We start from the raw sequence: 14,814 nt of genomic DNA, 5'->3' as shown, positions 1-14,814 counted from the left end.
AAAAACACATATATAGGATCCTTTTTCTTCCTGGAAAACAAATGGGGTACATACAAACCTTGATTTTTTTTTAAAGATTTTATTTATTTGCCAGAGATCACAAGTAGGCAGAGAGGCAGGCAGAGAAAGAGGAGGAAAGCAGGCTCCACGCTGAGCAGAGACCCTGATGTGGGGCTGATCCCAGGACCCTGGGACCACGACCAGAGCCCAAGGCAGAAGCTTCAACACACTGAGCCACCCAGGCACCCAACCTTGATTTTTAATGTACTTTAAGTAAATACTTGCTGATCAGGTTTAGATCTATAATGGGTTAATAAAAGATTGTGGGAAACTGAAAAATTTTAAAGCTTAATTTTATAGATAATTAAGCTCAGCCATAAAAGTACTCATTGCCAGTAGCCAGAAATCTAGTCTGAAGAGACTGCTAATCTGATGTAGGATGACACTTCCTTGAATAATATCATGCTTAAGAAAAATGCTGCCAACCACAGCACGTTGATTTTTTATAGTTTAGTATTTTTATTTCCTAAGAAGTGAAATAGCCCTTTCAGGCTTAGATTTGGTCTGGATCAGTCTTGCACATGCATATAAAGGGAAATAGAAGTAAGATTGGTTAAGGGATTTCAAAAACTTCTTTACATTCAGAGCCCAACTTTTAAAAATTCACTTTTATTTTATTACTTTTTAAGGATGTATTTATTTGATAGAAAGAGAGAGCACAAGCGGGGTTGGGGGGGGGGAAGGGAGGGGAAGAAAGAGAGGGAGAAGCAGATTGCTTGCTGAGCTGGGAGCCCAACTTAAGGTTGGATCCCAGAACCCTGGGATCATGATCTGAGCTGAAGACATACGCTTAACCATCTGAGCCACCCAGTTACCCCCCTCCTTTTAAAAGATTTTATTTATTTAACACAGAGCACAAGCAGGAGGAGTGATAGAGGAAGACGCAGACTCTCCGCTGCGCAGGGAGCCCAGTGAGGCTCCATCCCAGGACCCCGGCATCATGACCCCAGCTAAAGGCAGCCGCTTAACCGACTGAGCCACCCCAGATGCCTCTGGAACCCAACTTTTCTAGGTCACTTTTGGAATCAGTTGTATCCTGTGGTTTTCTATACAGTGTTGTCTCCAGAGCCACCAGAAGTGTTGGTGATGCATCAAGTCTAGGATTTTTCCCTCAAGGAGCTGATCCTATTCCTCAGGTTTTGATGTTGGCATTTTCTGATGTAACCAGAAGAGGTCAATGCGTGGCTTCCCAGGAGCATACAGAACGCATTTTTCTTCTTCAATGGTTTTTTTTTTTTTTTTTTTTTTGACCAAAACTTAAGATGGGTTGTAATTGACAAACCATACCATTAAAAATAATAAGTGGGTCGTTTCACTTTGTGTGTTTGTGAGGCTTGCTTATTTAACTGTTCAGATGTAGGTCTCTAAAATGCATTAAGAACTAATGTACTTGGTGAATATCAGAAGTCTAAATCCTTTTCGCTAGCCGCATCTCTTTTTTAGTGCTAAAGGAAATCTCTTTTTGGTCCTAGGAAAATCTGTTCTTTTTTCCTAGAAGAAGCTCTCTTCAAGTTTAAGAGAATTCTATGCCTGTTAATTCCCTCTTTTTAGGGTTGTGGGTTTTATTAAACAGTGCATATAAGTGAGTGGGAATAAGGACAATGTGAAAGGCTACATCCAAGTTTCTGCAGGGGGAGGTGATGGCAACTAGGTTCATATAACCACCTGGCCAGTACTATGAAGAGACCAGTTTGGAAAATGCACCCTGATTTCTGAGATGTCAAAGTGTGAAAAATGTGTGTCTTCGCATCTGTGAAATACATTATGTCATGGTGGCTGGGTTAATGTATAATAGGCTTTCTTTCACCATTTCCAAGGCTGGGATGTGGAAAGAGCTTGCTTTAGAAGAAATCAGTATTTTTTTTTTTTTTGTGTATGTTAAAAAAAAAAAATCTAAATAGGGTTATAAACCAAATAGTTGAAATAGCCCAGGTTTAAAAATCACAGAAAGATGTCCTGGGTGAGGCAAGATCAGAGTAATACAAAAAGAATGGAAATTATGGCTGCAAAAGCAATGGATAATTGTAACAATGGCCAGAGAACAAGGTAGCTCATTCTAAGATTATTTTTTTACCTAAAACAGAAGCTCTCCCATTGGAGGCTATCTCCATTTTAGGGATGATTATTTTCCTTATCACGGATTTTCATCGATTCAGGTTTGTGTCGCCCATTACAGTCAGCTGTTTTTGCACAGCACCATGTTCGCAGTGGGTGGTACAGAACACCACCGAATGACTGAGGGGATTTTGGTTAATATTTGTAACCCTTTCCTGCGCAGGGCAGGTCTTTCGATACCTAACCTCCCTCAGGGCTCAGTTTTCTCCAACCGTAGGATCCCTGGCCAGGTCCTCTCAGGGGCGGCCCGGAGCCCGAAGCGCAAGGACCCCTGCCTAAGCCCGACACACCGCGCCGGGCACGAAGTAAGCGCTCATTAAACCGCAGCTTTTGTGGGCTGCAGCTCACTGCGGCAAACGCGCGAGCGGCGCCAACGCCGAGCCCTCGCAGCCGCATTCGCCTTTCGCCGGTGCCTGCGCTGCTGGGAAGGGGCGAGCCGTCTCCCTCGGGGCCCTCCGTGCTACAACCTTGGGGTCGGTCTCTCCCCCCGCCCCCCCCCCACCCCGAGTCCGCTGGGAGCCCAGGCTTTTGGGTTAGCACAGGTTTGGTTTCCCGAGCTCCCGAGTGGGGCCCTGACCCCGGAGGCGGTGTTCGCTTTAAAAGAGCTCGGGGAGGGGCGCGTGGGGGCGGGAGGAAGGGGGCTCCGGCGCCGGGGAGGGGGGCGGTGCGCGGCTCCTGCGTCAGAAGGGGCCCTGTTTTTCGCACCTTCCCTGACGTCAGAGCTCCATCAGGACCGCAGCGCTACGCTCCCGGTGGATGTCTACGTGGGCTGAGTCGTGACTCGGAGCCCGGGGCTGGCGAGGGACGCTCGCACTTCGCGGGTCCTCTCGCGCCGGCGGGAGAGGCCGGGGACCACGGTGTCCGGCTCCGCGGGCTGCGGGCGGCAGGCAGCGGGCGGCCGCGGCGCCCTGGACGGCCCCGGGCCGTGGGGAGGGGGGTGGTGGTCCGGGCACCGCCATGGAGCCGGAATAGGAAGGGAGCGCGCCCACCGGTCCTCGGCCGGCGCCCAGGCCCGGAAGGAATCCAGGAGGCCTCTGCGGAGGTGAGAACCGCGCCGCAGAGCCCCGCGCCGCAGAGCCCCGCGCCGGCCGCGGGCGCGGGCGCGGGCGGGGCGGGCCGAGCCGAGTCGAGGCGGCGCGCAGCCGGGGCGACGCCCGCGGGCTCCGTGCGCGCCGCGCGGCCGGGGGTGGGGCCTGCTCGCCTCGCGCCCCGGGCGCCTTCTTCCTCCCGAGGGGCGGCCGGACAGCTCGCCGGGCTCCCGCACCCGCCTCGCAGGTCCTCCCCAGCGTCTCGTCTCCCCACTCCCCTTTCCGCACCTCCTGCGGGAGCGGGGCCGGCGTCTCCGGGACCGGATCGAGGTGGCTGGGGCGTGGGGTGGAGGTGGGGCGCAGGCTGCCTTGTGCTTCTGTCGGGGGGTCTCTGGGTCGGAGGGGCCCGCGGGCGAGGCCTTGGGCTGGGCGGTGGGGAGGGGGCTGCTCGCCGAGGTCGCATTTGGGGCTTTGTACCCGCAGGGACTTGCGGGGGCACCTGTGGGGCCGAGATCCGGAGCCACCTGTCCGCAGATCCCCTTCCCCCAATGCCCTGTGCTGTATCCAGCTGTCCCCAGACCTAGGCCTTTATCAGTCTCTGGCGACGGGAATTTCTTTGGGGAGCGTTAGATTTTTGTGTGAACGATCGTTTCACTATTGTGGCGCAACAGTTGTGTGAATCTGGGCAGATTACGCCGTCGTTATTACGTGCCCCTGAGAAGGCCCTTTGCAGCTCCTAACGTTATCCGTCGCGATGATTTTGCAGCGCGGGGAAGACATGCATTACGAGATGCTGGCTTGCAAAGAACTAAAACGTTTTTTTTTTTTTTTTTTTTTTTTTAAACCAGAACGGAATTGTATTTAATTTGTTTTACAGCAGTTATATACTATCGGGGGGAAAAACCCCCCACTGAAAAAGCCCATAGCAATTTCATCCTCAAGGGAATCAGTATTAACAATTAGGGGTACGTAAACGCATATTCGTGTTGCATAAAGGGGGATACTAATGTATTCTGCCTTTTTTGCTTAATGCGTTGTGGCTTTTTTCTCTATCAGTGCATAAAGCGTCTTTGCACTGCCTTCTTAACTTGCAGTGATTTGGACCCAAAGCCTGGAAGGCAAGAATTTTCTTCTCCCTGCACCTTGGCCTGTGGCCAACCTTAGTAAAACTCGTTAGAGATTTGACAAAGTATCACCGCTGTGGCCAAGATATTGGATAGAAAAAAGCTGAATTCAGGGTTAACAGTCATCTTCTGTAAAGTATTGTCGGTTCTGCTTAATGTGAGGCAGTGTTTTCTTTCAGATTGCAGTTTTCATCCATTAGTGAACTGTGAAATTAATTTTGTGGGTCATAGCTAGCACTTGAAATTAACGAAATAAGATGGCATAGGAAATATCAGAATGCATTACACGTAGCAAGGATATTTTGTAAGCTTTGTTTTAACTGCGTGTGTGTTGGGGGGGTGGTGCATGTGTGGGGTGCTTGTGTGATTGCGTATGTGTACTGGGTTGCGATATAAAATGTATTGCTTCCTCTGTGCCATGCTAATTAAGTTTCAAAAGTGCCTAATCCAAGGTACTGTCAGCTCAGATCTCAGAAAGGGAGCAATGATGCAATTAAGCTAAACGTTATCTTTACTCTTTTCTTTGGAATATGTGACAGTGTTTATTGCAGCAAATTAGATTCCTAATTATTTGTTTTCACATAATATTAAAACAATCAATTAGCATTCTTGAAAATACAGAGACGAAGTATTTTTATGGAAGTTAAGACGTTAAGAGCATAAACTGCTCAGATTGACCTAGGGTCAAATCCCCCTACACTGTTTGTTGGTGTGTGACCTGGAACAAGATCCTGCTTTTCTCTAAACCTCAGTTTCCTGATTTATAAAGTAGGAGTACCCAGGACACCAATTTCTTAATGCTGTTTGCTATTCAGGTAGGATAATGCATATGAAGCGGTTGACATAGTGCCTAGCCCAGATTAAGTATTCGCTAAAAGTTAGCCATTATTATTTTCTTAAGACTGAATGGAGGGTCTAGGATAATGCTTGGTACCAGATGCAGAAGATGAATAATCCAAACAAGTGGGAAGTTGAAAATGAGTTAATGTCGTAAGGGAGGGGACACTGAAATAACATGGTCTTTTTATTTCATTTGGCCATTGTTTTGTGATCGCTCCCAATTGTTTTCCTATTGCTAGACAGGTAATTTAGATGATCCTACTCAATAAACCCAAAGCGTTTCTGTTGTCTTTTTAAATTTAATGTGAAGTTGGTGTCTCTCTTGTTAGGTGGTTGAAAAATATTTCCAATAGGGATTCTGGATTTTGTTAGCTCTTATTTTAAAATATCGCAGTCAGCTTGGGAAACACGCACTACAACTCTGAACTCATTTCAGTAGTGTGTTTATCTCTGCAGTGGGTACAGATGTCAGGTGTGCAAGAAATAGACCCCCAAAAATGCAATTTTGAGACATTTGTGTTGAAGTCACCTCGGGCAGTTCAGAGGTCTTTGTTCATGGCCCTCCATCAGTTTATACAGTTTTAATTGTTTCATGAACCAATGAAATAGAATGTAAGCATTGTCTTTTTGTATAGCATTATTATTTTTATAAAAAATGAATGCGTTGCACTCAAAGGAAAAAAAAAAAAAAGAAAACGCCATTGCTAGAGTACTTAATTGGGTGTGACAGCTGTAAAAGGTTGGGGGAAATCTTAAATGTTAATCATAATACTGCTCTCAGTTTTAGAAATGTCTTTTAAGTTCTTGTTCTATTTTAGAGGAACCAAAGTGAAAACTCAGTGATGGTAAATTATTATGTGGTTTTATGAAAATATGAAAAAACATGACTGGGAACTCTAGCTGTCTCAGCCACAAAAAACCTCAGTGACACAAAAAGCTTAACTTGGCCTTGAATCAAACATACACATTTATATATTTTAGGTTAGACAAAATATTGATGATCTGTGTCTGTATTTTTAAAGTCCTCTTTCTTATTTTTAAATCATTAACTCACTGACTGCTGGCTCCTATCTTGTCAGATAAGTGGGCTTTTGTCTTACACGGGTAAAATACTACACAGTTATTAAAGATTCTGTTTGGGAATTATATATAATATCATACAGAGGTGCCACGGCATATGGTTAGGTGAGAGAAGAGGCTATAGACTGTATGGTGTCATTCCATTTTTGTAAAAACATGTTTAGAACAAAGAATATATGATGAGTATTAATGGTGGGTAGTGGGATTATGACTGATTTTATGCTCTTTATTTTTATAATTGTACCATAATAAAAATTTTCCTAATAAAAATGAATAAAAGTAATTTTTTAAAGAAAAAAACTCATGTGTGTTTTCCTAATTTGCAAGCATAAATGAAGCTAAGTCTTTGCTCTGATAATGATCCTTTGAATTTGGATATTTTGGACATTACCTAATTTTTCCAATATTCTACAAAATGGTGCTGAATATTTTAACTTACCTTGTGAAAAGCTCCCTTGAAGAGGGAAGAACCATTGTCCCAGAATTTTCTTAAAGCTCTCTGTATAAACTGTTTTCCAAAAAAAAAAAAATCCACACTGCCTAAATATGTTGTCTAAACTCTCAAGTTTTCTTTTAAATACAATATATTGAAACTGAATCTACTTTTCTTGCTTTATTGCCCCTTAAATTTTTAAATGACATCTTGGCTCCAGCTGAACTTGTCAGCTTACTATCTCTAAATGTACCTCCGCTTTCTTGCTTTTGTGCTTATGCATCTTTGTTACTTGGAATACTTTTTCCTGATCTTTGTTTAAGCAAATCCTACCCACTTTTCCAATATCCAAAAAAACCACATTCACTGTGATGTTTTGGCACTTATTTTGTGCATTTCTCAGATACCACCTGGTATTTTTGCATTCATTTCCTAATGCCATTTTAAACTACTTGAGAGCAAGAAAGCTTGTCTATTTCTATCCTTTAAAGCGTCTAGTGTGGAACTCTGCACAGGGTAGGCGCCAGATATTTATTCTTTGACAGACAATGCTGTCCCGGGCTCTTCTGAACCCAAGTGTTGGAATTATTTGTTAACCAGTGATTCCGGGCAAGGGGCAACACGCTGCCAGCAGCAGTGTGGAAGAATAAAAAAATGGATAATTTGGCTTAATTGTCGGTTGATAAAGAGAGAGGATAAAGAATTGACAGCATTCTTCATTGAAACTAACATAGGAGCTGAGTTATGTGGTGAGTCTAGGACCCAAAGTTAATTTTATGTAAATATTTCTTTCAAACATTTCCCATGAACATTTCTCATCGGAGGTTATAGCATCTTTATTTTTAGCCTTCCAGGGACCCAGTTTATTCTCTTGCAGCTGCTTGTTCCTGAAACCCGGAGATGTGAAATATGGGATGGTGGGTGAAACGGGTGGGCAATCGGAGTTACTCTGCTCCAGAGCATCTTAGGAGGTCATGTAGGATTCAATGAGTCACTGTATGTAAAGTGTTTCGTGTGTTCAAGAGTTAATCTTTTTTTTTTCCCTGTTGAAGCATAATTGTGTTATTTTTCAAACTTAACTATGACTCTTTGCGGGGAGGTATGTAGTTGGCCTGTGGAAGATACTTAGGGGGCTTATCTTTTTTTTTTTTTTAATTGCTTTAATTTACAGATGTTTGCCAGGACTGATTCAGTTGATGTAATACCTGCTCTTTCCTACTCAAGGTAGGTGACTTGTTACTTTATGAAAATACCAGGTACCAGTAGAATTCAGAATTGATAGTAAAAGACCCCTTCAGTCGTGAAAAGTAATATAATCCCAGACCCCAAAGAAATGATTCCTTTAATAAATAAGAATTTTATTAGTGCATAAAAAATGATGACTTATGTCATTGCTTCAGCCTGTCTCAGAATCACCTTAGAGCATTTTAAATATGCATGATATGCATGTGCCTGGCTCCCTGCCAGGCGATTCTGATTCGGTAGGATTTTCAGGTGGGGCTTCTCGCATGCAAAGTTTTAAAAATGCACAAACGGGTGCTTCTGAGTCATTGTAGCTCATTGTCATCACGGCATGTATGTGACAGGAGATGATAGAGGTGTCACAGAATTGTCGGATAGCAACGTGGAATGGGAATGGGAAATAAAAATGGGAATTGAAGACTGTAAGTGTTGAAGATCAAAAAAACTAGTTTTTTATTTTTTTCAGTTTTGTGTTTGATACTAGATTCGTACTCTAATTTTGCCTTTCATCCAATGATTGTTTTAAATATGTTTTGAAAAAAGCATTAAAAAGCTTGTTAGTTTATGATTTTCAAAGTTCAGATTTAAGTGCTATGGTTCTTTCAGCTGGAAAATTGCTCTCTCTATAAATACAACGAAAGTACTTGTTTCATTTTGCTGTTTCAGGTCAGTAAATGAAGTAAAATAATGGAAAAAAAAACCCCATATTTTAAGGAAATCATTTTTTTTAATATACTCTTCTGTTTCAGAGGCTGGTTTAATTGATTTATTTTCCCCGTAAGCGTGGAAGTTAGAAAGTCAGAGTTTCTTACAATAAGACGTAACAGGTAAGGGAATGTTATAGTAGCATTTTCATTTAATAAAACTCTCCTGTTTTCTTTGATTTCAAAGCTGTCATTTCATTTTTAAAGGATGGTTTTAATTAGTAAGCTTTTTGTGTTGCAGAATCATCTTATCAGAAATACTCAACACATTATAGGATCATTCTGTTACATATTTTCCAACAGACAAGAATGTTTAAAATAATTAGAATTAAAACATGATGAAATTATTTATGATTCTGTTTGCACTTTAATGAAACAGCTCCAAAATGAAAATTGTGTTGATTTATTACTTAACGTAATCAGTAATAGTAAACACTCTGTGTCAGTGAATAAATTGGTTGTGTATCAGAATTACTTGGGGAATTAAATTCTGAATTCTAGGCTGTGTCTCAGCCCTACTAAATCAGAATTTGGGAGAATAATTTCGATATTCAGCCCGACTTGTGAACCACTGCAGTAATGCAATGTTGAAGGATTATAGTTTTAAGGGAGTAGGAACGTGGGAACTTTATTTGTAGAGAAATCTCATTTCACCAATTGGAAAAAATTCCTCATATTTAACTTGTTTTTTGTGGTTGTCAGAAGAGAAGTGTCTTGTGTTTCAGACATGAATTAGTAATTTTGAGTTTTAACGACTCTGTCCAATAATTTATTTTAAATTCTGCCCCCTTTGTGGAGTCAGTCGAAAGGTAGAAAGGTACGTGCGGTATCTTTATTTTCGTGGCAGAATTAGATGGTGGGTGTGACGCGGAGTCTGCTTCTCCCTTTTCCGCTCCCCCTGCTTATGCTCTCTTTCTTTCTATGTCAAATAAATAAACCAATCTTAAAAAGAGAGAGAGAGAGAAAGATAGAGAAGATGCACAGCTCTCATATGCACTCCAGGCTCACTGACGGATGCAGCAGCTCACGGCAGCCTCCCCTAATTCCATAATTATCAGAAAGAAGAGTGCCTCGGACTCGGGGGTGCGCTTCTGCTCTGTGACACTATCACAGCTGTTTTCCGCACGGCAGTAGGGAATGATTGCGTTTTTGCCATTTCTCTTCTTTTTCAGTTTGAGTTTTCCAGGACTGTAGCCGCTTGACTTTGGTCATTCACCATGCAGAGCCGACAAGGATACTGCAGCTACTGCTGCGTGCGCTATAATAGCCTGGAACAGGTGAGAGGCCCCTGCTAACGTGCTTGAACCTCAGAAGACCTCGTTTATTTAATATGTTAAATTCATTTATTCATCCACTGAGCAGATCGTGTTGCAAATCTTCTAGTCGGTAGACACTGTTTAGGGCTCTCAGGGTGAGACTGTGAACAAATCCAGCTACCTTTCTTCATGAAGCTTACTTTGTAGTGTGCTAAGACAGAAAATAAATAGTCATATAAATTTTGATACAGGGATATGTCAGATTGGGATAAATGTTACGAGGAAAACAGAAGAGAGAAGAGTGCAGTTTTAGAGTAGCCGGTGGGGTGAAGGAAGGGACGTTAGAGTTGAGATTTGAACCAAGTGTGGGATCCTGGTTTGCTTATCTCTGGGGGGAGAATTTCTAGGTACAGAGAAGAGAGAATGGAGACCCCAAGGCAGAGGGGTGGTCAGCATGCTAACCCGAAGCCGGCAGCCAGCGTGGCTGCAGTGCTGGCCGGTTGCAGGTGTTAAGTGAGAGGGGGAGAATTCAGAGGATTAGATTCTAAAAGACGCTGTAGAATAACGGAAGGACTTTGAAGTTTAGGCTTTAACATACCAATGTTTTAAGTTTTGCTGTAGTGAAATGTAGCTTTCCCCCCCCTCCTATTGTTGCTTATGTTTTTAGTGTCATAAAAGATTGCCTAATCTGTGGTCCTGAAGATTTACGCCATGTAATTTCCTCTAAGAATTTTAGTTTTTGTTCTTACATTTAGGTCTTTGGTTCATTTTCAGTTAATTTTTAAAGAATATATATTGTGATTTTAATTACCTCTTAAAAGCCCTGTCTCTAAAGACTGTCACACTGGGAGTTAGAACGTCAATGCGAATTTTGGGGGTGGGACACAATTCAGTCCCTAGCAATTATATTGATTTGAGTTTTAGCCCTTAAACCAATTTTGCATCCCTGGGCTAAATCCCACTTGGTCATGGTGTTTAATCCTTCTGTATGTTGCGGGATTTGGTTTGCCAGCATTTTGTGGAGGATTTTTATATCTGTATTCATAAGGGATATTGTCTATAGCTTTCTTTTCTCGTGATGTCTTTGGTTTTGGTATTGGGGCTTCCTAGAATGAACTGAGGAGTGCTCCTTTTTTTTCCTCTTTTTGTTGGAAGAATTCGTGAAGCCTCATATATGGACATTTTGAAGCAAGTCTTCATGGTAATAGTAGCTGTAGTCCTCTGACCAGGATTGTTAACTTGGAAGAGTCTCAAGGTTTTCTTCGGGGTCTAGGCTGAGGAGCTGTGTCATAAGTGAAGTCGTAATATAACGAAGCTCTGGTCCTGGTAGTGCTGGACTGTTTTATCCCAAGTGAAATCTCAGACAAATTGTAATACATAAAAATTCAACTATATAGTTGCATTTGTTTTAATTGTCACCAGTCATCATTTAAATTCATACTAAGGAAATGTTTTGTGATGTATTGTGATTTCTAGCTCTCTGCCTTAAAAAAAAAAAAAACTTTCTAAGGCTGGTTATAAGCACGAGGCAGCAGGTAATGAGTTTCAAAACTCTCTTTAGTATTTCTGTCACAATTGATAATTATAGCATCACTTGACTGGAAGATTATTTGTTGAACTTTTGATAGTAATAAAACATACTAAATCTTTAACTACAAGCTGTATTCGGTAATCATTCAGTCTAACTTTTTCTTAAGGTTTAAAATAATTTTTTAGACATTTGGATACTCATGCATTAAACAGACATTAAAAAAACTGCTAATGACAGTCAAAGTAATATGTGCTAAGTATAAAGGTTTAAATAAACTCATTTGAAAAGGTTTAAATAAATGATAATTAAATAAATAGATTAAAGAAATGGATAAATTTCATGGCTTTGGAGACCTTTTAAGGCAGTGGAGAAGTACAGTGCCCAAATCTAGGTGAATATTCAACAGAAACAATGGAAATCAAAAGATAGAATACAGCTACCAACTCAGAATTCTATGCTTAAGAAATACATCCTTGAAAAAAGTGAAGTAGAAATATTTTCAGGAAAAAAAAATCTAAGGGAATTTGCCAGCATCAGCAGATGCTCACTGAAGGAAATCCTAAAAAGAGTTCTTCAGATAGAAAGAAAATGATTCCAGCCGGAAGCTCAGAGAGATGGGAAGGCATGAAGATCAATGGAAAGGTGGTAGGAGATCTAAATGCATAGTATCTCGTATGTGGGGTCAACAACAATGGCATAGACACTGTAAAGAGAGTAAATCAAATTAAGTCCTTGCTCAAGAAGAGAGTAAAAGTAACAAGTAATTTTAGATCTTGGTAAGTTCTGGGCTGCTTGTTATAGTCTGTTACTGCTAATAGACTAGAAAAAGAGGCTAGCCTATAACTAACTGCCAGGTTAACAGAAAGGGAAAACTTGCAATATTAAAAAACAGTCCATGAGAAGACAAGAAAGAAGAGATATAGGGACATTGGATAGGTAAGAATAATAAAAAACAGATTTAAAAATAAAAACAAAGCTTAAATAGAAATATACCAGTAGAATATTAAGTGAAAATAGATGTGGTGCTTGAATTAAACTATATTTAATATTTTATTGGAGATTCTAGCCAGGGAAATAAGGAAAGAAAAAGAAATTAAAATGACAAAAGTTTAGATAAAAAGAAACAAACTGTTATTTGTACACAGTGTGATTGTGGACATAGAAAATCCTAAAGATATCTAGGTAAACTGTTAGAACTGGTAAGTGAATTTATTATTTGTTTAATTAAAAAATTTTTTTTAGTGAGTTTAAGAAATCTTCTTGGGCCAACATAAAAAGAAATTGTATTTTTATATTGTAACACCACACAGAAAATGAGATTTAAAACAGATCCTTACAGGGGCGCCTGGGTGGCTCAGTGGGTTAAAGCCTCTGCCTTCAGCTCAGGTCATGATCCCAGGGTCCTGGGATCGAGCCCTACATCGGGCTCTCTGCTCCGCAGGGAGCCTGCTTCCTCCTCTCTCTCTGCCTGCCTCTCAGCCTACTTGTGATCTCTGTCTGTCAAATAAATAAATAAAATCTTTTTTTTTAAAAAAAAAGATGCTTACAACAGCATCAGAGGACATCAACTCTTCAGGAATAAATGTAACAAAATATGTATATAAGATTTTTCTATAAAACAGTATAAACATTCAGAAAGTTAAGAAAAATTAAATAATTGGTGTGCTATACCGTGTTCATGGATTGAAAAAATCAATATTATAAGCATGTCATTTCTCCTCAAATATATATATTATTCAGTGAAATTCCAAACAAAATTCCAGAAAAATTGCTTTTAATGAAAATTAAGCCAATTCTAAAAATATGTATGTACATGCAAAAGGTATGTATGTACATGCTTAGGAAAACTAGGATACTCTTGAAGGAGAAGAACAAAGTCAGAAGTAATAAATATCCAAATTTATTACTAAACTACAGTCTTTAAGACAAGGGTGCAAAGTCAGAAAGATTATGGAAATAAACCAGAAACTCCGGAAAAGACTCTGGAGTCTTTGATTTGTGACAAATGTGGCGCTAAAGCGTGGGGAGGACAGGAATTTCTTCAGTAAAGGGTACTGGGTCAGTTGGCTGTCCATATGGAGAAAAAGAAATGAAACTCTAGGACTATCTCATCCTGGACACAAAAGTCAGTTCCAAATAGATGATAGATATAAATATTGCAGGCAAAACAATAAAACTTCTAGAAATCAATAGAAAATCTCCATGATTTTGAGGTAGGGAGAGATTTCTTAAACTTGTAACAGAAAGCACTGGCAAAGAAAAAAAAAATGGTGAATTGGACTGCAGTAAGAAGCAATGAGAGATGATTAAGAAGGTGGAAAAATGCCCTGTAACTATTCCTGGAAAAGCTGTGGATACACACACACACACACACACACACACACACACACATACACACTTTATGATACCCCGCCCAAAAGAAAGTGAAAAGGAAAGCCACAGGGAATGATACTTGAAACACATATAATTGAAAGAAGAGCCCATGTCCAGAATAAATAATTTCTATAGTTCATTTAAAAAAAATTAAAGATGCACTTGAAAAACAGGAAGAGACTTGGACACACCATAAAAGAAGATACCCAGGTGGCCAGGAAAATGAAAAGCTATCACAAAAATTGCAAAGCAACAGTGATACAACATGAATCCCCACCCCCCTGTCCAGTAGCTAAACATTAAAGAGCCTGACAACGGCAGGTGTTGATGAGGAGAAAGAGGAACGGAAACTATGATCCATTGCTGGGGAGGGTGCAAACTGTTATGGCCACTTTGGAAGACTAGTCAACAGAGGGTACTACAGCTGAGTATATGCAAACCTTATGACCCAGAAGTTCCAGCCTTACTAATACACTCAACAAAAATGCATGCACGTGGGCACCAAACATCACATCTAAGAAAGTTTTTTGCAGCATAATTTATAACAGCCATGAGCTGTGAAAGACACAAAAGTCCATCAAGAATGAGATGAATCAATGATACATGGTCTATTCATATGATGGGATGCTACACAGAAATTAAGGGGAATGGACTACAGCTAATTTGGATAAGTATGAATGTGAAAGAGTATATAGACTGTATGACTACACTTACATAAATTTAGAAACTTTCAAACCTAATCTATATTGTTAAAATTTAGGTAATAGTTAATTTGGGGGAAGAGGAAAGGAATATTAGGTTGGTATGGGACATTAGAAGGGTTTTGAGTGCTCAGTTTTTCATGGATAGACGGTTATGGATGTGTTTTATTTGGTGATGATTTATTGAGCTATACATATGATTTGTGCACTTACCTTTATGTGCATGTCAATTCAGAAAATTTAAAGAAACTGACACCTCCGGGGGTATATAGTGTGGTGTTATCTGTGGTTTGTGTCAGTGCAAGTTTTCCATTTATGTTGACTTTT

General features: G+C 40.7%; 1 protein-coding gene across 6 annotated transcripts in view; it reads left to right on the top strand.

Annotated features, from left to right (window-relative positions):
- The first annotated feature begins 2,335 nt into the window (after window positions 1-2,335).
- ZDBF2 (zinc finger DBF-type containing 2) overlaps window positions 2,336-14,814 on the top strand; it is a 31,983-nt gene continuing 19,504 nt past the window's right edge. For 2 of the 6 annotated variants that reach the window (XM_059168280.1, XM_059168275.1), the window contains exons 1-4: window positions 3,354-3,533; window positions 7,852-7,904; window positions 8,672-8,749; window positions 9,799-9,903. In XM_059168280.1, coding sequence (XP_059024263.1) covers window positions 9,844-9,903 — 60 coding nt within the window. In that variant the 5' untranslated portion in view covers window positions 3,354-3,533; window positions 7,852-7,904; window positions 8,672-8,749; window positions 9,799-9,843. Of the gene's footprint in view, window positions 2,481-2,572; window positions 2,649-2,959; window positions 3,218-3,353; window positions 3,534-7,851; window positions 7,905-8,671; window positions 8,750-9,798; window positions 9,904-14,814 lie in introns of those variants that run through there. The other 4 variants (XM_059168278.1, XM_059168279.1, XM_059168276.1 and 1 more) reach the window with 4 other exon arrangements.

The sequence above is a fragment of the Mustela lutreola genome, chromosome 3 (assembly GCF_030435805.1).
Source record: "Mustela lutreola isolate mMusLut2 chromosome 3, mMusLut2.pri, whole genome shotgun sequence".
NCBI classification, from domain to species: domain Eukaryota; kingdom Metazoa; phylum Chordata; class Mammalia; order Carnivora; family Mustelidae; genus Mustela; species Mustela lutreola.
Note: the sequence above shows the minus strand (reverse complement) of the source record. Positions and strands in the feature narration are given on the sequence as shown.